Raw genomic sequence first — 22,461 nt, 5'->3', positions numbered from 1 at the left:
ATCCTCTAACCCTCCTGTATTGGATTGTAACTGTACGGTCTCCCTTCATTTTGAGAAAACAAAATCATCATCATAGAATTAGTAATAATAATCACAGTCATAGCAACAATAATAATCATAGTAATAAAAAATAAAATAATAATCATCATAGTAATGACAATAACAATATTATGATGATGTTGATTATTATTATTATGAATATTATTATAGTACGGGATGTATACGGGACCAACAATTTGCTCAAAATAAAAGGAGACCATACAGTTACAATCCAATCCAATGCAGGAGGATTATTATTATTAATCATAGTAGTAATAATCATCATCATCATAATAAAACTACTACTACATAGAATAGAATAATAATATTCTGGTGGGAGCAGCAATCAGAAGCGCCGATGTCCGGTCAGAAAGACGCTATCCATCAGAATATATAACGGAAGTGACGTTCCCTGTGCGGCCATCTTTGTACACCCTGAACTCGTCCGCAGTAAGCCTGCAGTCAAAAGCTGCCAAGCGGCCATCTTGGTACACCCTCCGGGAGTTTTGCACCCCGCACGTATTATTATTACCAGTAAACGGAGCTTATATAGGGAAATGCAGGATTTTGAAATCCGTCTGACTTGTTTAGATGTTGAATTTTAAAAGCAGCGGCGAGCCTGCTGACCTCACGGGTTTGTTAATCTGACAGAACATCGCTGCTTTTACAATTCAACATCAAAACAGCGTTACAGACTTCTAAATCCTGAATTTCCCTATATAAGCCGAGTTTACTGGTAAAAAATACGTGGGAAATGCGAGACTCCGATGGGTGTAACAAGATGTCCGCTTGGCGCCTTGGCTTACTGCTGACGGGTGCGGGGTGTACCAAGATGGCCGTGTCAGAACGTCACAGGGTTGCATCTTCTGATGGGTAGCGTGTTTCTGATAGAACACTAGTTGTCACTCTTGTACCACCACCGAGGAACTACAGCTCCCTGCCAGTTGCATCCTGTATGCATGTCAGAGCCCGAGAGGACATGCTGGGGGTTGTAGTCCCATAAAAGCGTCCTTCCTTCAACACGTGACTCTCCAGATTCCAGCAACCTCCCCCCCCTTCACAGCTGGTGCATGCTGAGACTTGTAGTCCCCCCCCCCCATAGAGCTTCATGTCAGGGAGAAGACAGCAGGAGCCACATGGAGGTGTAACCCTTCACCTTCCAGACACACTCCATGCACCTCCTCACTCTAATATCACAGCAATGAGTCTCTTAATCTACCTTCCCTGCTATTCTTACTTTCTGTATTACACCCCCCTCCCCCATTAGATTGTCAGCTCTTATGACCAGTGCCCTCCAAACCCTCTTATAAAGAATTGTATAGTAAACACACTATTTCCATCTATATTGTAAAGTTGTTGGAGTTATATAAATCCTGTATTATAATAATAATAATCATATCAGGCAGTGCACATGGTGCAACTTACCGTTCACCCCCAATCTCCGTCCTCCCGGGAACTCTGCTGACATATGTGGTTCCTGGGGAAGAAACGTTCCTACAGCAAGACACAGGAAATGGCGACATCTAGCGGGCAGATTTTATATGACAGTTTGTCTTTATTGTGATTGTTCTTGGGAAGATACAAGGGGCCAGATTCAGAAAGATATACGACGGCGTATCTCTGAGTGCGCAGGGTCGATTCAGAGAATCAGGTTACACATAGATATCCCTAAGATCCGACAGGTGTAAGTGTCTTACCCTGTCGTATCTTAGGCTGCATTTTCAGGCCGGTGGCGCTTCTGTTTGTTTACGCGAGGAATATGCAAATGACTATTTACGTCGATTCAGAAACGAACAACTGCCCGGCGCTTTTTTTTACGTCGTTTGCGTTCGGCTTTTTCCGGTAAAGCTACCCCTGCTATATGAGGGGTATGTGCGGCGTATCCTATGTTAAGTATGGCCGTCGTTCCCGCGCCGAGTTTTGAAATTTTTACGTCGTTTGCGTAAGTCGTTCGCGAATACATCTGGACGAAAGCAATGACGTTTTGCGGCGGATTTTCGAGCATGCGCACTGGGATGTTTTCATGAACGGCACATGCGCCGTTAAAAAAAAACACAGACACCGTTGTAAAATTCAATGGGGACATGGTGCTTTGAGGGGTCACAGACCCCCAAAGCATCCTCCCAATGTTGAGGGCATGTGGCCTGGTACAGTTCAGGAGGAGGGGCGCTCTCTCGTCCCCCCCTCTTTTCCTGCGGCCTGCCAGGTTGCGTGCGCGGATATAGGGACTGGTGTGGATTTTTGGGGGGAACTCCACGCCAGTTTTTTTTAAATTGGGGCTGAGTTCCTCTTAAAATCCATACCAGACCTGAAGGGTCTGGAGTGGATATTTGGGGGGAACCCCACGTAATTTTTTTTAAATTTGATGCGGGGTTCCCCTTAATATTTATACCAGACCTGAAGGGCCTGGTAATTGAATTTGGGGGACCCCCACACATTTTTATTTTTTATGAATGACTTTTCTCTGTATTGCCAGGAGCCGACAATTCATTATAGTCACAAGTGATTTTAAATGCCTTTTTTTCCTTCAGAAAATACATTTTGTGCAGAGACAGTTTTAAGAACGGGAAACAAGCGCTACTTCACAGGCATACTATACACCCCCCCCCCTAGGTACGAAATTTAAAGGAATATTTCACTTTTATTGTTTCACTTTAAGCATTATTAAAATCACTGCTCCCGAAAAAACATCAGTTTTTAAAACTCTGGGGCAGGACCCGGGTCCCCAAACACTTTTTAGGACAATAACTTGCATATTAGCCTTTAAAATTAGCACTTTAGATTTCAAACTTTGAGTCCCATAGACTTTAACAGGGTTCTAAAGTTCACACGATCTTTTGGTCTGTTCGCAGGTTCTTGCGAGAACCGAACATGGGGGGGTGGGGGATTGTTCGTCTCATCCCTAGTAAAAAGGAAAGGTGGACAGGTCTGTCTCTATGTAAGAAGTTATCTCAAAGCAAGCGTGAAAGAGGACCTGGTGGATGGAGAGTGTGATGAGCCTAAAGCCCACCTTATGGGTGGAACTGCATACAGATGTGCGTAGTTCAATTGGTTAATCATTGGAGTTTGTTATAGACCACCCAATGTTAATGAGGAGGTGGAGACTCAGCTCCTTGCACAGATGGAAAGGGCTGCAAGGGCTGGGACGTTGATAATAATGGGGAATTTTAACTAGCCAGAAATTGACTGGAGTATTGGCACTGCTGGGACAGTTAAAGGGCAACAATTTCTAAACCTATTAGGCCTCGTACACACGAGGGGACATGTCTGATGAAAATGGTCCACGGACCGTTTTCATCGGACATGTCCGCTCGGAGATTTCTGTCTGATGGTTGTACACACCATCAAACAGAAATCCGCGCGGACAGGATGCGCGGTGATGTGGTCACGCTGTCGCCGCGATGATGACGCGGCGACGTGCGCGACCCTGGAAGGTAAATGCTTCCACGCATGCGTCGAATCACTTCGACGCATGGGAGGGCTTTCGGCCGAGCGGACATGTCCGGTGAGTCGTACAGACGACCGAACATGTCCGACGGACAGGCTTCCAGCGGACATGTTTCTTAGCATGCTAAGAAACATTTGTCCGCTGGAAACCTGTCCGATCCGCCGGAAAATTGTCCGGTCGGCCCTACACACGACCGAACATGTCCGCGGAAACTGGTCCGCCGGACCAGTTTCAGCGGACATGTTCGGTCGTGTGCAAGAGGCCTAACAGGACAGTTTTATGGTCCAGTTTATTGAGGCCCCAACTAGGAATGATGCTCTGTTGGACCTGGTAATCTCAAACCATGCAGAGCGTATTACTAATGTTCAGATAAAGGAACACCTGGGTAGCAGTGATCATAACATGATTTCATTTGATGTTAGCTGTAAGCAAAAATCACATACCGGTAAGATAAAAACACTTAACTTCAAGAGAGCAAATTTTCCAAGGATGAGGGCTGCTCTCCAGGACTTAGATTGGGAGGGAATATTGGCAGAAATGGGAATTCTTCAAAAAGACTGTTTGTAAACTCACTGCAAATTATATTACCATGGGCAAAAAGTTTAAAAGGCTAAAAACAAAACCTTTGTGGCTCACGCCAAAAGTTAAAAAGGCTATAAGCAAAGAGCTTTTAAAAAATATAAAAATTAAGGAACACTAGTGTAATTTAAATGTTACAAAGAATATAACAGAATATGTAAAAAGGAAATCAAGGATGCAAAAATTCAAAACGAACGACAGATTGCAAAAGATAGTAGGACAAATCCCAAGAAATTCTTCAAATATATTAATAGTAAAAAGGTGAAGTCCGAGCATGTAGGCCCTTTACAAAATAATCTAGAGTGGGTGACTGGGGACAAAGAGAAGGCTAATGTATTAAATACTTTATTCAGCTCTGTGTATACAAAGGAGCATGGGGGGGGGGCGCATGTCCAAAATGGGGGTGGTAGTGACAAAGTCCCAAATGATCCACAATGGCTCAAAAGTGATATGGTCCAGAAATATTTAGACAGAATAAAGGTGGATAAAGCACCTGGACCTGATGGCATCCATCCACGGATCCTAAATTAATTGAGCTCTGTAATTTCAAAGCCACTGTATCTAATATTTAGGGACTCATTAATGACAGGAATAGTACCCTTGGATTGGCGCAGGGCCAATGTGGTGCCCATATTTAAAAAGGGAACACAGTCTTTACCAAGTAACTATAGACCTGTTAGTCTAACTTCTATAGTTGGGAAGATACTGGAGAGATTAATAAAAGACCACATGGATGAGTTCTTGCTGGAAAAAAATACTTGGATTCATAAAAGACAGAAGTTGTCAGACAAACCTGATTTCTTTTTATGAAGAGGGAAGTAAAACCTTGGACAGAGGGGTGTCGGTGGACGTGGTATACTTGGACAGAAGGGTGGCGGTGGACATGATATACTTGGACAGAGGGGTGGGGGTGGACGTGGTATACTTGGACAGAGGGGTGGCTGTGGACGTGGTATACTTGGACAGAAGGGTGGCGGTGGACGTGGTATACTTGGACAGAGGGGTGGCGGTGGACGTGGTATACTTGGACAGAGGGTGGTGGTGGACATGGTAAACTTGGACAGAGGGGTGGCGGTGGACGTGGTATACTTGGACAGAGGGGTGGCGGTGGACGTGGTATACTTGGACAGAGGGGTGGCGGTGGACGTGATATACTTGGACAGAGGGGTGGCGGTGGACGTGGTATACCTGGACAGAGGGGTAGTGGTGGACGTGGTATACTTGGACAGAGGGGTGGTGGTGAACGTTGTATACTTGGACAGAGGGGTGGCGGTGGACGTGGTATACTTGGATAGAGGGGAGGCGGTGGACGTGGTAAACTTGGACAGAGGGGTGGCAGTGGACGTGATATACTTGGACAGAGGGGTGGCGGTGGACATGGTATACTTGGACAGAGGGGTGGCGGTGGACGTGGTATACTTGGACAGAGGGGTGGCTGTGGACGTGGTATACTTGGACAGAGGGGTGGCTGTGGACGTGGTATACTTGGACAGAGGGGTGGCGGTGGACATGGTATACTTGGACAGAGGGGTATCGGTGGACGTGGTATACTTGGACAGAGGGGTATCGGTGGACGTGGTATACTTGGACAGAAGGGTGGCGGTGGACGTGATATACTTGGACAGAGGGGTGGCGGTGGACGTGGTATACTTGGACAGAGGGGTGGCTGTGGACGTGGTATACTTGGACAGAGGGGTGGCGGTGGACGTGGTATACTTGGACAGAGGGGTGGCGGTGGACGTGGTATACTTGGACAGAGGGGTGGCGGTGGACGTGATATACTTGGACAGAGGGGTGGCGGTGGACGTGGTATACTTGGACAGAGGGGTGGCGGTGGACGTGGTATACTTGGACAGAGGGGTGGCTGTGGATGTGGTATACCTGGACAGAGGGGTAGTGGTGGACGTGGTATACTTGGACAGAGGGGTGGTGGTGAACGTGGTATACTTGGACAGAGGGGTGGTGGTGAACGTGGTATACTTGGACAGAGGGGTGGTGGACGTGGTATACTTGGACAGAGGGGTGGTGGTGGACGTGGTAAACTTGGACAGAGGGGTGGCAGTGGACGTGGTATACTTGGACAGAGGGGTGGCTGTGGACGTGGTATACTTGGACAGAGGGGTGGTGGTGAACGTGGTATACTTGGACAGAGGGGTGGCGGTGGACATGGTATACTTGGACAGAAGGGTGGTGGTGGACGTGGTAAACTTGGACAGAGGGGTGGCAGTGGACGTGGTATACTTGGACAGAGGGGTGGTGGTGAACGTGGTATACTTGAACAGAGGGGTGGTGGACGTGGTATACTTGGACAGAGGGGTGGTGGTGGACATGGTAAACTTGGACAGAGGGGTGGCAGTGGACGTGGTATACTTGGACAGAGGGGTGGTGGACGTGGTATACTTGGACAGAGGGGTGGTGGTGGACGTGGTAAACTTGGACAGAGGGGTGGCAGTGGACGTGGTATACTTGGACAGAGGGGTGGCGGTGGACGTGGTATACTTGGACAGAGGGGTGGCGGTGGACGTGGTATACTTGGACAGAGGGGTGGCTGTGGACGTGGTATACTTGGACAGAGGGGTGGCGGTGGACATGGTATACTTGGACAGAGGGGTGGCTGTGGACGTGGTATACTTGGACAGAGGGGTGGCTGTGGACGTGGTATACTTGGACAGAGGGGTGGCGGTGGACATGGTATACTTGGACAGAGGGGTATCGGTGGACGTGGTATAATTGGACAGAGGGGTATCGGTGGACGTGGTATACTTGGACAGAAGGGTGGCGGTGGACGTGATATACTTGGACAGAGGGGTGGCGGTGGACGTGGTATACTTGGACAGAGGGGTGGCTGTGGACGTGGTATACTTGGACAGAGGGGTGGCGGTGGACGTGGTATACTTGGACAGAGGGGTGGCGGTGGACGTGGTATACTTGGACAGAGGGGTGGCGGTGGACGTGATATACTTGGACAGAGGGGTGGCGGTGGACGTGGTATACTTGGACAGAGGGGTGGCGGTGGACGTGGTATACTTGGACAGAGGGGTGGCTGTGGATGTGGTATACCTGGACAGAGGGGTAGTGGTGGACGTGGTATACTTGGACAGAGGGGTGGCTGTGGATGTGGTATACCTGGACAGAGGGGTAGTGGTGGACGTGGTATACTTGGACAGAGGGGTGGCTGTGGACGTGGTATACTTGGACAGAGGGGTGGCTGTGGACGTGGTATACTTGGACAGAGGGGTGGCGGTGGACATGGTATACTTGGACAGAGGGGTATCGGTGGACGTGGTATACTTGGACAGAGGGGTATCGGTGGACGTGGTATACTTGGACAGAAGGGTGGCGGTGGACGTGATATACTTGGACAGAGGGGTGGCGGTGGACGTGGTATACTTGGACAGAGGGGTGGCTGTGGACGTGGTATACTTGGACAGAGGGGTGGCGGTGGACGTGGTATACTTGGACAGAGGGGTGGCGGTGGACGTGGTATACTTGGACAGAGGGGTGGCGGTGGACGTGATATACTTGGACAGAGGGGTGGCGGTGGACGTGGTATACTTGGACAGAGGGGTGGCGGTGGACGTGGTATACTTGGACAGAGGGGTGGCTGTGGATGTGGTATACCTGGACAGAGGGGTAGTGGTGGACGTGGTATACTTGGACAGAGGGGTGGTGGTGAACGTGGTATACTTGGACAGAGGGGTGGTGGTGAACGTGGTATACTTGGACAGAGGGGTGGTGGACGTGGTATACTTGGACAGAGGGGTGGTGGTGGACGTGGTAAACTTGGACAGAGGGGTGGCAGTGGACGTGGTATACTTGGACAGAGGGGTGGCTGTGGACGTGGTATACTTGGACAGAGGGGTGGTGGTGAACGTGGTATACTTGGACAGAGGGGTGGCGGTGGACATGGTATACTTGGACAGAAGGGTGGTGGTGGACGTGGTAAACTTGGACAGAGGGGTGGCAGTGGACGTGGTATACTTGGACAGAGGGGTGGTGGTGAACGTGGTATACTTGAACAGAGGGGTGGTGGACGTGGTATACTTGGACAGAGGGGTGGTGGTGGACATGGTAAACTTGGACAGAGGGGTGGCAGTGGACGTGGTATACTTGGACAGAGGAGTGGTGGACGTGGTATACTTGGACAGAGGGGTGGTGGTGGACGTGGTAAACTTGGACAGAGGGGTGGCAGTGGACGTGGTATACTTGGACAGAGGGGTGGCGGTGGACGTGGTATACTTGGACAGAGGGGTGGCGGTGGACGTGGTATACTTGGACAGAGGGGTGGCTGTGGACGTGGTATACTTGGACAGAGGGGTGGCGGTGGACATGGTATACTTGGACAGAGGGGTGGCTGTGGACGTGGTATACTTGGACAGAGGGGTGGCTGTGGACGTGGTATACTTGGACAGAGGGGTGGCGGTGGACATGGTATACTTGGACAGAGGGGTATCGGTGGACGTGGTATACTTGGACAGAGGGGTATCGGTGGACGTGGTATACTTGGACAGAAGGGTGGCGGTGGACGTGATATACTTGGACAGAGGGGTGGCGGTGGACGTGGTATACTTGGACAGAGGGGTGGCTGTGGACGTGGTATACTTGGACAGAGGGGTGGCGGTGGACGTGGTATACTTGGACAGAGGGGTGGCGGTGGACGTGGTATACTTGGACAGAGGGGTGGCGGTGGACGTGATATACTTGGACAGAGGGGTGGCGGTGGACGTGGTATACTTGGACAGAGGGGTGGCGGTGGACGTGGTATACTTGGACAGAGGGGTGGCTGTGGATGTGGTATACCTGGACAGAGGGGTAGTGGTGGACGTGGTATACTTGGACAGAGGGGTGGCTGTGGATGTGGTATACCTGGACAGAGGGGTAGTGGTGGACGTGGTATACTTGGACAGAGGGGTGGTGGTGAACGTGGTATACTTGGACAGAGGGGTGGTGGACGTGGTATACTTGGACAGAGGGGTGGTGGTGGACGTGGTAAACTTGGACAGAGGGGTGGCAGTGGACGTGGTATACTTGGACAGAGGGGTGGCTGTGGATGTGGTATACTTGGACAGAGGGGTGGTGGTGAACGTGGTATACTTGGACAGAGGGGTGGCGGTGGACATGGTATACTTGGACAGAGGGGTGGCGGTGGACGTGGTATACTTGGACAGAGGGGTGGCTGTGGACGTGGTATACTTGGACAGAGGGGTGGCTGTGGACATGGTATACTTGGACAGAGGGGTGGCTGTGGACGTGGTATACTTGGACAGAGGGGTGGCTGTGGACGTGGTATACTTGGACAGAGGGGTGGTGGTGGACGTGGTATACCTGGACAGAGGGCATACTTGCCAACTGTCCCGTTTTTAACGGGGACAGTCCCGTTATTTGGGACCTAGTCCCGGCTAATTTAGCCTGCCGGGACTTGTCCCGGTTGTAGGGGACCCCGCGATCGATCCGCGGAGCGCTCCGGAGCCTAGGAAAGTCCCCGGCTTTGGCCTAGCTCTGGAGCGGCGGCCATCTTGCTCCACCCAGTGTGCTTGCCAGAGCCCAGAGCACAGCGTGACACGCCTCCCCGCCTCAGCGTGTTGACTTCTGTAGTCAGCGCGCTGAGGCAGGGAGCCATGTCACGCTGTGCTCTGGGCTCTGGCAAGCACACTGGGTGGAGAAGATGTGCCATGCTGCTTCCCAGCTGCCTTGACTTGTGTGACTAAGGTAGGGGAATGTGGGGAGTGGGACGGGGACATGGACATGGACTAAGTTATGACACTAATGTGAAATCTGTACTACTCAGATCAGTACAATTACTAAATAAGGTGTCCGTTTAATATTCAGTGATATTTCACTGCTGCTGACTTCACGGCTCTTCTCTGTGATATCTGTTCGCCCCCTTGTGGCAGTTTAATATACAGTGTAGATCACTTCTCCCACTGTGAATTGAAGTGATCTGCAAATGCTTTGAGAATCCCAAACGGCTTCTGTTTCTCTAATCTCGCGATATCTCGGGAGATTTCAGTCTCGGAACCCCTAAGTGAAATACAAAGCACTTCATATACACTGCACATATTAACTTAATAATAAAGTTATAATCCCCCTATCCAATAAACACACACCCCATAACTGTAATACATTATAATGATTAATACATAAGCATAACACATGTGCATATTTATGTGAATGGTGTATTCTGAAATCTGTCATGCAGATATGCACCATTCATATAAAAACAATAAATATATATATATTAAATAGTTCTAAATAATTTAAAAAAAGCATAACAATAAAAATATTAAATTAAAAATTAAAATAAATCATTTTAAATAAAGAGAACCCCCCATATAATAAAATTAGAATTGTCCAAGAGCTGAACCAAATCTTAGGTTTGAAATAAATAATAAAAAAATATAAAAAACATAAATAAAATATAGAAAATGTTATTTAAATCATACCAGTTCAAAGCAGGTGGTTTTATTTATTTTTTAAATGCTCATCAAATTGAATTGATAAAAAAAGGCATTTTACAAATATATATGTTGTGTCCAAAAACTCCCATATGTGTTAATAATGGTACAATCCAGTTAAGTTAAGTTACTGTTAAACTATTAAGCATTTGAGGGTATAAGATAGGAAGCAAGATGGAGGGTCTGAAAAAAAAGAGGGTTGCCAAATTTACATACACACAAAATTGCGTGCTTGTGTCACGTGTTGTTAACAACTGGGATCGGCTTTATGGTCAAAGATCTCAGATGCTGTCGCAATCCAAAAAGGATGCTATATGGAGTAGCATAGTGGAACAAGTCAATGCATCCGGGGATATCGCACGAACCATCAGCTCCTGCAAACGCCGCATGGTGGATATAAAAAATCTACTAAAAAAAAAAATGACCGCCGTTGCAAAGCACCAAAGAGGCACAGGAGGAGGCCCACCAGTGGATGTGAATTTCACTATATACGAGGAGGAATTAAAGGGGTGCCTTGGGCCAGATACCATCCTTGGAGTACCAGGAGAATATGACTCCGATACCCATAGTAAGTAATTTTTATTTAAATATTACATTTTTGGGAAATATTTATGAAGTTTATAAAATATATATATATATATATATTTTATTGTGCAGTGCTACAAGAACCATTAAATGAGGAAGAGACTGCCAACGACCACGAGGTGCAACCCGTGCAAGAGGGAGATCACACCCTAATGCTGTTTACTGATGACGGTAAGAATTAATACCTTAATTTTAATTGTTTAAATTACCACCGGAGCAGTGGTGGTGGGTCCATAAAGGGCGCAGGAGTGCCGCCCCCTCTCTCCTGTCATCTCTCTCTCACCATAGATAGATTCGTGCATTGCATGATTCTATCTGTGGTCGCCACTGCCTCCCCCTATTCAGGTGTTCCGCCCCTTGTCGGGCGCCGGCCATCTGAATTACAGTGGTGGGCAGTGGCGACTGGTGCTCAACATTTTTGGGGGGGAGCAAACGCAAAAAAAAAATTGCAGCCTCACTGTGCCTATCAAATGCAGCCACTGTGCCATCAATTGTCACCACTGTGCCATGCCATCAAACGCAGCCACTGTGCCATCACTTGTCTCCACTGTGCCATGCCATCAAATGCAGCCACTGTGCCAATTGTCGCCACTGTGCCCATTGTTGTCACTGTGCATGTCACTGTGCCCTTTAATTGTTGCCACTGTGCCCATTGATGCCACTGTGCATGTCACTGTGCCCTTTTAATTGTTGCCACTGTGCCCATTGTTGCCATTGTGCATGTCACTGTGCCCTTTAATTGTTGCCACTGTGCCCATTGTCACCACTGTGCCCTTTGTCACCACTGTACCCATTGATGCCTCTGTGCCCTTTGTCGCCTCTGTGCCCATTGTCGCCGATGTGCCCTGTAAAATGCACTTACCTTTCTGCTTCCACGTCCCTCGATGTCTTCTCCCGCCTTGGTGACGCTTCAGCCAATCAGGTTACCGATAACCAGAATCTGGGAACCTGATTGGCTGAGACAGCCATCTGTCTTATCCAAGGAACGCACCCCCCCGTACGTTCCGAGGATAGACCTTCCGGGAGAGGAGGGCTGTACTCGGAAAGCCTATCAGGCGCCCCCTATGGACGGGCCGCCACTGGTGGTGGGGGTGTTTTTGAAAGCGCCTGATTAAAGCCGTGGGCTATAATAGGCTTCCAAAATGGTAAACAGCGGGCGCAATTCTGTGCGTTCGCTGTTTACTTAGTGTTGTGTTGGTGAAGCAAATAAATCGCTTTCTTAACACTGATCCGCCTCTCAGCCAATCAGGTGCTCGGGCCTGGTTAACTGTCACCTAATTGGCATGAAGTGACAGGTGCTGTGATTGGACATTTATCAGGCATCCAATAATAGCAAAGGGCGGGAAGAGGACAGGAGAAGACATGAGGACTTGTAGCATGGAGGACAGTGCCGTGACCCGAAACAGGTGTCAGGCGGGGGATGCACACTGGGGCAACAATTGATGTGGCACAGTAGCATAAATTGATGGGCACACTGGCAGCAATTGATGGGTACAGTACCTGTGTTTGATGGCACAGTTGCTGCAATTTATGTGTACAGTGGCTCCATTTGATGGCACAGTAGCTGCGTTTGATGGGCACAGTGGCTGCAATTGATGTTTTTTTTTTCAGTTTGTTTGCACCCCCCCCCCCCCCCCCCCAAAAAAAATTGAGCACCATCCGCCACTGCACCAGAGGTATATAAATAGCCTAGTTTTGCGGTGTATATACCGGAATCATGGTTGTTGATACAGCCATGATTCTGGTATGAATATTGCGCAGGTGATTCCTATTTATGCAAAAGTAATCTGAACAACTATACTGCGACTGTATTAATTTTAGGGGCCTTTCACACAGGCTGTCCAATGAGGTCCACCTGCCAGTTTTCACGCATACCTGATTGGACCCTCCATTCACCCCTATAGAGCAGCATATGTCAGCAGTGAGTTGACCTCTGGCAACCGCCGTGATCGATTCCTGTCAGCACAATTCAGAAGTATATGTTGGTCCATTTTTCATCCATCTTGCAAATCAAATATCAGATGAAAACGTACTGGTGTTATGTTTCCAGCATAGAGGAGAGCGGGACTGAGTGTGTCTCCGCTCTGCTCAGTAAGACCCCTTTCACACTGAGGAGTTTTTCAGGCGGTACAGCACTAAAAATAGCGCTGCTATACCGCCTGAAAAACTCCTTCACTGCCTACTCAATGTAAAAGCCCGAGGGCTTTCACACTGAGGCGTTGCTCTGGCGGAATTGAAAAAAATCTCCTGTCAGCAGCATCTTTGTAGCGGTGAGAGGAGTGGCGTGTATACCGCTCCTTTACCGCTCCTTCCCATTTAAAACAATGTGAATCCGCGTCAATACCGCCCGCAATGCGCCTCTATAGAGGCGCATTGCGGGCGGTTTTAACCCTATATCGGTCGCTAGCAGGGGTTAATACCGCACCGCTAGTGTCCGATTCCCACAGCAATTCTGGCGGTATAGCCCCGCTATTTTTAGCAGCGCTATACCGCCACCGTGGCTCCCGCCCCAGTGTGAAAGGGGCCAAAGTTTAGACGGACCTGTCATCCGCCTGCTCAGCAGGGATCAGCGTAGCAAGTGGAGTTGGTTAGACAGAGGCGCCCTTGTGAAAGGGGTCATACAGTTGGTGGAAAAAGTCCACGGTTTGATTAGAGGTTTTTGAAGTCAGATCTCTACATTAAGAGTACCAATCAATGCCATTGTTATATCAAACATGATGTTTTTCATCTATTTTGATAGCATTTAATTATTACTAAAAACATTTTTTTTTTTTTAAAACTAGTAATACTTACTTAATAAAATGCTCTCAAACCCCCCCCCCCCCCCACCCACACCTACACAACTCATGTGGAATGATGAAATGCAAATGTTCGGCACACATATGTATTTGCATTCACACTACACATGTTAGGTCTTATTATATGAGGGCATCTATCCTCCCAGAACCGCACGCCCACTGCGGAGCTTACCCAGTGCGCTATGTGAACAATATGTTTTGTGGAAAGATTGGGGTAAAGGCTTAATCATAGCGTCCCTTTACCAAGTGATCATGATCAGCTGTGTCCAATCACATCTGATCACGATGTAACCACATTTTACGGTTATCGACAGTACTTTGCTTATGCTGACACAATGTTCGGAGAGGAGAGCCATTAAAAACAGTGCCCATCAGTGCCTCCTCATCAGTGCTACCAATCACTGCTGCCTATTAATGCCTCATCATCAGTGCCTATCAGCGCCCTTCAGTGCTGCCTATTAGTCTCCATTAGTGACACCTATCATTGACCATAACTTCAATCCTCATCAGTAAGGCCGGATTCACACTTATGCAAATTGAGTGCGGCTTAAACCGCATCCAATACGCAGAACATTTCTAAATACATTGTTTTCAATGAGGCTGGTTCACATATGTGCGATGCATTCGCACTGCGCATTGCAGAAAAAATTTAGATAATAATTATCATAGCACAACTGTAGATATTATGTATAATATTCATCCTAAAGAAATTATTATTATTATATTTTTTCAGATAGCACTCAAATTTTGGTGGAGTATGAAGTGATGGAGGATTCAAACCTGTGTGGTAAGTTGAAAACACCCTTTTGTCGAAGGCTGAAACTTATTTAAAGCGGTGGTTCACCCTAAAAACGACTTTCCCCTATTACACTGCCCCCCCGCATTACAATAGGATTATGCCTTTAATTTTTTTTTGCTGCTGTACATACCTGGGTACAGCTATTCACCCGTGTCCTCCGGGTTGCGAGTCCCGCGGGAGTGGGCGTTCCTAACATGGCGGTGATTGACGTTTTGACAAAAAAATTAGCTCCCCCCCGTCGCGTAAGCCACGTCAGACTGGCGAAAGAAGCCGAACAGCGATGCGCAGGCGCAGTATAGCGCCGACTCGCCGTTCGGCTCCTTCCGCCAGTCGTGACGCGGCTTACGCGACGGGGGGAGCTCGTTTTTTAGTCAAAACGTCAATCACAGCCATGTTAGGAACGCCCACTCCCGCGGGACTCGCAACCAGGAGGACACGGGTGAATAGCTGTACCCAGGTATGTACAGCAGCAAAAAAAAAATTAAAGGCATAATCCTATTGTAATGCGGGGGGGCAGTGTAATAGTGGAAAGTCGTTTTTAGGGAGAACCACCACTTTAAACTTTACTATGTTACTATATGAAGATGTATTAATTGGTACTAAAGTCCACTATCACATGTTCTTTTTAGGACCCCACCAGGGTGTCTACTGGACTAGTATGCACGGGATATTCGCAGAATATAGCAGATTTACCTGTCACACTGAATCCTCCAGAGCTGCATTGTAATTAATCTGGCAGGTGCCAGGGGCTTCGATCTTCGCCCAGTCTTGTCTGCAGCAATGTCACTCCCGAGCATGTGGTTTGTAGTCCCATCTCACCCACATAGATCGGGGCTGTAAATATACGTTGAGCCATGCAGGCATGGATCATTGAGCACACGATGGCTGACAGGGAGGAGGAAGCATCTATGACTGAAGAAACTGCTAGGGTCTCTTCTTTCATAAATATCCTGTTTTTCAAAAATGTCATTCAAATTTTAGTTTTATACTAGTGTTAACATTTATTTTTCTTAATTAGCTCCTGAAGAAGTGCAAAACGAAGAGGATCCACAACCTGGACCGTCACATCCTGGTAAATGTAAAGATGTATTTATCAGTAGCCCCCTTATAAAAAATCTGAAAAAATAACAAAATTATTCCTTTCTCAAGCAGATCAGCTGGAAAATGTAACCCACAATAATGATGGAGCAGTGGATGCTGTACCTCTAACAAGTAAATATACAAAACACCCAGAATTTTCTTTATTTTTTTTTCATATTTCATAGTAAGAATCGTTTTTTTATTTATTAATTTGCAGATCTAGAAGAAGAAAGGGTGGAAGTCGCACCAGCTATTAATTCGTCTTCTGGCCCTATACGGGTTCCAAGAGGAAGGAGAAGGCGGCAATTGATAGCTGACAGAGTAGAGGCAGCTGGTAATGCCTCTGTTCAGTTAGAGCAAACATTACATTCATTAAGGGAAGGTTTAAGGGATAGACAAACTACCCAAGATTCGATTTTGACCTCCATTGTTGGAGAAATGAGGCGGTCCAATGAAAACATGGAGCGTCTTACTACGGCAGTTTTGCAGCAGCAAATAATTTTCAAAGAGATGCTAGAAGAGCATAAAAAAATGTCCCTTGCTCTTATGCATCTGGTTGGCCATATGACGCTACCACCCCAACAACTGGCCCCCATGGATGATTGAAACTATGGTAGGGATCCCTTGAATATTTGAAGGCATCGAGGGTTTGTTTACCCTAAATAGCTTCCTTTACCTTAGTGCAGTCCTCCTTCACTTACCTCATCCTTCCATTTTGCTATTAAATGTCTTTTTTTCTTCTGAGGAATCCTCACTTCCTGTTCTTCTGTCTGTAACTACACACAGTAATGAGAGGCTTTCTCCCTGGTGTGGAGAAAGCCTCTTGAGGGGGGAAGGGGCGAGCAGGAGGGTCAGGACGCCCACTATCACAGCTCCTTTCTCTATCTGCAAAGTAGAGAGTGTCCTGACTTGCCTGCTCGCCCCCTCCCCCCTCAACAGGTTTCTCCACACCAGGAAGAAAGCCTTACATTACTGTGTGGAGTTACAGACAGAAGAACATGAAGTGAGCATTTCTCAGAAGAAATAATGACATTTAAAAGCAAAATGGAAGGATGAGGTAAGTGAAGGAGGACTGCACTAAGGTAAAGGAAGCTATTTTGGGGGTAAAAAATTATACCTTAGCAACCCATTTAAATACTGTTTTTTGTTGGTCATCCATGTTGCTCCCCCTTGTCTATGTTAATAATATAGGGGACTAGTAAAAAGACCTATACTTGTTTTGTTTGTTTAAAATTTAATATATTTTTCATAAAACTTTTTTTTTATCACAAACCCAGTGTGTGTTTTTGTACATTTTTTATTGAATTTTAGTAAATGCAAAGAGAGTGAACAGTAGAACAATCAAAATTAAAGCAACATTTGGTTTCAATGCCCTTGGCCTTCATAACAGCAGTACTTTTTGGACCTTGATTTTTAGAAAAACTTGCACATATAGGCAATAACCAGGTACCAATGGACAGCAAATTAATACGTAGTTAAAAACACTGTCTTTGATAGGTTAAACAGAGAGTTGTGTAGGAGCCTGAAAACTGGGTGATGATAGTATGCTATTAGGGTGCCTTTTTTGCAAACAGTCAGATGTCACAGGTGTGCATGAGGACAATGGGCAGAATCATCTCTGTCCTGCTTCAGTCTTCAAAAATAGGATAGCTTCGAAGACTCCAAATACTGGTAACTCTGTAAAAAAAATAAAAAAAATTGTTTACATCTTAGCATAAAGGATAATTTTTTATTTTTTTTATTAAAGGGTTTGTAAACCCTCAATGTTATTTACCTTAATGCATTGTATGCATTAAGTTTAAAAACCTCCTGTAATGCAGCAGTGCCCCCATTTTACTTACCTGAACCCGGACTTTCCAGCGACGAGGACGAGCACACCAGCTCCAGCCTGTGTGGCGATTCCTGATTGCATAGATTGATAGCAGTGTAGCCATTGGCTCCCGCTGCTGTCAATCAAATCAAATGATACTCGAGACATGGGGCCAGTCCGAGTCCTGCTGTCTGTGTGAATAGACGCAGCAGCAGGACACGGAGCATGCCTGCACGAGTGCCCCAAAGGAGAGTGGGTCTCAAACCTGGCAATTGAGAAGAGGAGGAGCCAGGAGCGCAGTTGAGGAACCCACCAGAGGAGGATAGGGGTCACTCTGTGAAAACAAACTACACAGGTGGTGAGGTGAGTACGACATGTTTGTTTAAAAAACATTTTTTTCGACTTTCAGATATGCTTTCAATTAAAAAAAAAATGTAAGTAAATTCTTTTTTAGTTTGATAAGATGCTGCAACTGTCCCCTGCAGGCTAAATAATCCTTAGAATTGAGAAATAACATAAATGGAAATCACTAATTTCTCAATCAGAATCATTGGAGACTGTAAGTCCATACATCAAATACTAGCACATTATGACATACTTACCTGAAGAAAAGAAAACTCTTGCCTTGCGATCTCGCCACTGCAGGGGTTTCCATGTTCTCCCGGTCTTCCTTCCATGTCCAGGGACTACGGGCATCTGATTGGACAAGCTGGTTATGATGTCACTCACGTGCATGCACTTGTGAGTAGCTGTTTGTGGCACAGCTCTGGAGGAATGGCAAAGGTATGCCATTCATTGACAGAGCATGCACTGGTGACGTCACAGGCTGCATTGATAGTAAATAGCTCCTAAACGTTGCACGTTTATGAGATATTTACTGTGCCTATAGGTTATCCTTACTATAGGTGAAAGTCATACATGGTAGGTAAAGTACTCACACTTTTACAAAAATACATGAGTAGTTTATACTTACCTAGGTGGATGCAGCACCTATGCCTATACTACTTGTCTCCCCCACCCTTCATGGTACTAGAAATGAGCAATAATTGTTTTCTTTTCACACAGTTATTAATTCAACACCGAGCAGGAAGCTGTTGATTTCCATATATTAACATTTTAGTAGAAGCTATTTTTTTTTTTTACTTACATATACAATGATGAGACTCAGGATAGAATCAGAAACGTTACACTAATGAGTCGTCCCAGTTTCTCGGGTCTGAAAAGAATTAAAATGAAGGTTAAAACATATTGTGCATAACAATAAAACATAAGTGAAATTCTCCAAAAAATAAAAAATTTACCCTGAAATAGTTCTGAATAAGACTCTGACGAATCAAATTTCCTTGCTCTGAGGAATCCTCAGAGGCAGCCGGGAGGGCCGGTATTTCTGGTGGCAGATCATTATTGATGTGCAAGTCTACATTGCTTGCAAGAGCAATATTATGTAGAATTGCACAAACAATAATGATATCGGACACCAGTTCCGGAGAGTGCTGCAAAAACCCGCCAGTTTTTGAGAGGCATCGGAATGTTGATTTCCACATTCCGAAAGTCCTCTCAATAACTGAGCGGGTGCGTATATGTACACTATTATATCTAACCTCGGCTGCGGTCTGAGGATTCGACAGAGGCGTCAGCAACCATGACCTACAGCCATATCCTGCGTCTCCTATAGAATAAACATAAAAATTTATTAATAAATTAAAATTATTTTAATATATACTAATACATTTTTTAGGCAATCATATATTTATACAATTCTAATGAAATTTATTTAATTTGTTTTCAATGCTTCTGTCTATTATTTTTTTTACTAACGTGATTAGTGCTCTATTTGCCCATCAAACAGCATTGGATAATAATGATGATATAGTAGTCAAAATCTTTAAAGTGTTTCTAAAGGCACAAGGTTTTTTACCATGATGCATTCTATGCATCAAGGTAAAAAACATTCTGTGTGTAACTGCCCCCGCCCATACTTACCTGATAACCATTGTGATCCAGCGATTTGCATGAGAGCCTCTTACTCTTCCTTGCTTGAGACAGTAGCAAGAGTCGTTAGTCAATCACAACCTGTGAGCCAATGTTGAGAGAGAGGGGGTATAATAGCTCAGCCACAGCTCTGTGTGTGCATGGACAGACAGAGCAGCGGCTCAAGAGCGAGCATGCCTGGGTGCCTTAGTATGAAGCTTTTTGTTGTGGTGTCACTTGGCAAAAGGGAGGGGCCAGGAGCGCCAGTGAGGGACCCAAGAAGAGGAGGATTGGAGGTACTGCTCTGTGTAAGATCATTAAACATACCAGGTATGTATAACATGTTTGTTAATTATTTTTTTCAAGAATGCTTACAACTCTGTCTACCGATGTATGCCTCCTACCAATTATCTAGTAGTATTTAGAATCATTCTCATCTAGCATTTAGGACTTAGAAAGTCAGCCTAAGCATGTGTGGCCAACTGCAACACTACAGCTTTTGTTAAAGTACATTTCACTTGAGTCACTGTAAGCCCCCATTCACACCTAGGCATTTTGTCGCCTATAGTGTGACGCCGCTGCCGCCAGAGGGATGAAAACACATTGTCCTCTATGGAGATGGTTCACATCTCCACGCCGAACGCCTGCCGCCTGAAAAAAGGTCCCGGACCTTTTTTTCAGGCGACTTTCGGCGTTCGGCATAGGAGATGGGAACCATCTCCATAGAGGGACAATCTTGGGTCACATCTAGGCGGACAATCGCGGCGTTTTGTCGCCGCAAATCGAGGTACAAAAAGCCGATATTTGTCGCCGCAATTTGCGGGACAAAACGCCGCGAATTTGTCTGCCTAGATGTGAATGGAGCCTAAAAGTATCAGTTAGAAGCTTGTGTCCAAGAGAAATAGAAAAGAACACTGACAGTGGTATAGTAAAAGATTTTCAACCTGGTCACTGTTCACATTTGTAAAGTTTTCCTGCCTTGTCTCCCTGCTACGGCAAACTCTGAGCCAGAGAAGGGAGCAAGAATCATGACAGTAAATTTTCTCCATTCCTACGTAGAATGTCCCTTTGCATTGCTGTCACTGCCAATCTCTATCTCAAGGATCTGTGAGGAGAAGTGGAAAACCTCATCTCTACTCCTCCACACAGAAAACTAAATGACTCAACAGTAGAAAATAAACAATGTCATTGACTACCCACGCTTAGTTCACGTTCACAAATGTATGCTGTGATGTGAATAAAGACTGTTAAACACATGACTTTTACCAACAGTTTCTGTCGTAGCCACTGTACTAACTGACCAAAATTATTACTGTGCTCTCCCCCGCTGAGCTGTTGTGTTCTGACAGGTGGAATGCCCCCCCATCAGTGCTCTCCACAATTGGCTGAGAGTACTATTTTGTAATCGGTTTGGCTGCCGGTTCTCAAGCATGCTTGTCAGACAGAAGTCGGCCAAACGGCTGTCCTCTGTCAGACAGGTTGTCATATACACGGGCTGATTATTTTTTAACTGGCAGATGTCTCACAACATTTGGCCCATGTGTACGGTGCTTGAAGAGGAGGTCCAGCACCCCGACGAAAAATTTAAATTCAGTAGCTACAAATACTGCAGCATCTGACTTTTAGAATATAGACACTTAACTGTCCAGGGAGCCTGCGATGTCAGCACCGCAACCGATGTTTGGATTGGCTGTCTGGTGCAGCCGCATCCATTCCTGGTAAGGGAACACAGCAGTGGAGCCTTTCGGCTTGACAGCCGGTTCCCTAATGTGGATGCGCAAAGTGCTCTGCGCTCTTTTTATTGGTACGGCGGCGGAGGTAAGAGAAGGGGACGAACTTCCAGAAGACTTGGCAGCGGCCGGTCTACAAGAAGTGTGGAACTGGACCTTTCAAAAACAAGAAAGGAGACAGATAAGCGGAAGTTCCACATTTGAGTTGAAATACACTTTAAGAAGATAAAAATCATCTGCACAACCCATCGTACCTTCTTCAATTCACAGTGAAGATAATGCAAGATAAAAAATAAAAAAATGTGTCACTTTAATAAATATTCTAAATTAAATATATAAATATATTTCAATTATGTATACATAAAATTACGTTTACTTACCCACCAGCCAGCCCTCAGGCATGTTTCCTTGTTCAAATCGATCAAAGAGAGCTGACTGCCGCAGGATATGGCTGTCGTGGCAACTTCCGGGAAACCCAGATCTGATACTCATAATGCGCTGGTGGGAGTCCACCACAACTTGCACATTTAAGGAATGGTAGCATTTCCTATTGCGAAACTGCTCCTCCCTATTGTGTGGTGGTATCAGCGCAATATGAGTACAATCTATGGCTCCCAGGCAATTAGGCATCCCTCCTTGTCGAAAAAATCCGACCTTCAACTCTTGCCACTCTTCCATGGTTGCAGGGAAATGGATGTACTTCGCCATATGTTTCTTAATTGATTTCAGAACAGGTTTCAGGAACCTAGAGAGACTGGGACGACTTATTCCAATTAGCCGAGCACAGGAGGGTTGGAAATTTCCTGTGGCTAAAAAGTTTAAAACCGCCAATAGCCTGACCATGGCTGGAATGGCGTAGTTTCGCGCTGACAGTGGTTCTATGTCATCGGCTATTAGTTGGTACACCTCCATGACCCCCTGGCGATTCAGCCTAAACATCTCCTCAATGTCCATTTCGGACAGGTCATCCAAGATGGTACGTTTTCTGAAGACACCAGGCTGTCTGCGTCTAACGTTTCTGATTCTATCCTGGGCTACATACACAGCTGCCGCTGCAACAGCTGTTATGGCTGTAAGGGTTATATCTTCCACCTCCATCTCAAATATCTGAAATAAATCATTTTAAAAAAATAGTAGGTTTATAAATGTTAATAACTTTAACTATAT

At 46.2% G+C, this 22,461-nt stretch overlaps 3 protein-coding genes across 5 annotated transcripts in view; 1 reads left to right on the top strand and 2 right to left on the bottom strand.

Moving 5' to 3' along the window:
* LOC120928837 (tRNA wybutosine-synthesizing protein 4-like) overlaps positions 1 to 1,594 on the bottom strand; it is a 42,843-nt gene extending 41,249 nt beyond the window's left edge. The window contains exon 1 of the mRNA XM_040339855.1: positions 1,465 to 1,594. The gene's annotated coding sequence lies outside the window, so the exon portion shown is untranslated. The remainder of the gene's footprint in view (positions 1 to 1,464) is intronic.
* An 8,923-nt stretch (positions 1,595 to 10,517) lies between these two features.
* LOC120928836 (myb-related transcription factor, partner of profilin-like) lies at positions 10,518 to 16,009 on the top strand. Of its 2 annotated transcripts, none has more exons than XM_040339854.1 (5): positions 10,518 to 11,089; positions 11,179 to 11,277; positions 14,638 to 14,691; positions 15,722 to 15,775; positions 15,856 to 16,009. In XM_040339854.1, exons 1-5 carry the CDS (start codon positions 10,696 to 10,698, stop codon positions 15,966 to 15,968), a joined length of 714 nt encoding a protein of 237 aa, XP_040195788.1. In that variant the 5' UTR covers positions 10,518 to 10,695; the 3' UTR covers positions 15,969 to 16,009. The 2 variants fall into 2 exon arrangements, with proteins under 2 accessions (XP_040195788.1, XP_040195787.1); XM_040339853.1 differs by having other exon boundaries at positions 15,853 to 16,009.
* Positions 16,010 to 17,064: 1,055 nt separating this feature from the next.
* Positions 17,065 to 22,461, bottom strand: part of LOC120928835 (putative nuclease HARBI1) — a 7,828-nt gene continuing 2,431 nt past the window's right edge. Inside the window, exons 2-5 of one of the 2 annotated variants that reach the window (XM_040339851.1) lie at positions 21,675 to 22,401; positions 18,895 to 19,262; positions 18,741 to 18,809; positions 17,065 to 17,460 (exon numbers count right to left, since the gene is read on the bottom strand). In XM_040339851.1, the coding sequence (XP_040195785.1) occupies positions 18,783 to 18,809; positions 18,895 to 19,262; positions 21,675 to 22,392 (1,113 nt within the window). In that variant the 5' untranslated portion in view covers positions 22,393 to 22,401 and the 3' untranslated portion in view covers positions 17,065 to 17,460; positions 18,741 to 18,782. Of the gene's footprint in view, positions 17,461 to 18,740; positions 18,810 to 18,894; positions 19,263 to 21,674 lie in introns of both variants that reach the window. The other variant, XM_040339852.1, reaches the window with a different exon arrangement.

This window comes from Rana temporaria, chromosome 2, assembly GCF_905171775.1.
Source record: "Rana temporaria chromosome 2, aRanTem1.1, whole genome shotgun sequence".
Classification (NCBI taxonomy): Eukaryota; Metazoa; Chordata; class Amphibia; order Anura; family Ranidae; genus Rana; species Rana temporaria.
The sequence above is the reverse complement of the archived record's forward strand: the minus strand, read 5'-3'. Positions and strand labels throughout refer to the sequence as shown.

What these genes read in the sequence shown, in the direction of transcription:
- LOC120928836 (XM_040339853.1), top strand. Translation starts at nt 10,696, where the DNA reads ATGGAGGGTCTGAAAAAAAAGAGGGTTGCCAAATTTACATACACACAA. An exon ending in ATATGACTCCGATACCCATA is followed by an intron (nt 11,090 to 11,178) that starts GTAAGTAATTTT and finishes TTTATTGTGCAG; the next exon opens with TGCTACAAGAACCATTAAAT. An exon ending in GGAGGATTCAAACCTGTGTG is followed by an intron (nt 14,692 to 15,721) that starts GTAAGTTGAAAA and finishes TTTCTTAATTAG; the next exon opens with CTCCTGAAGAAGTGCAAAAC.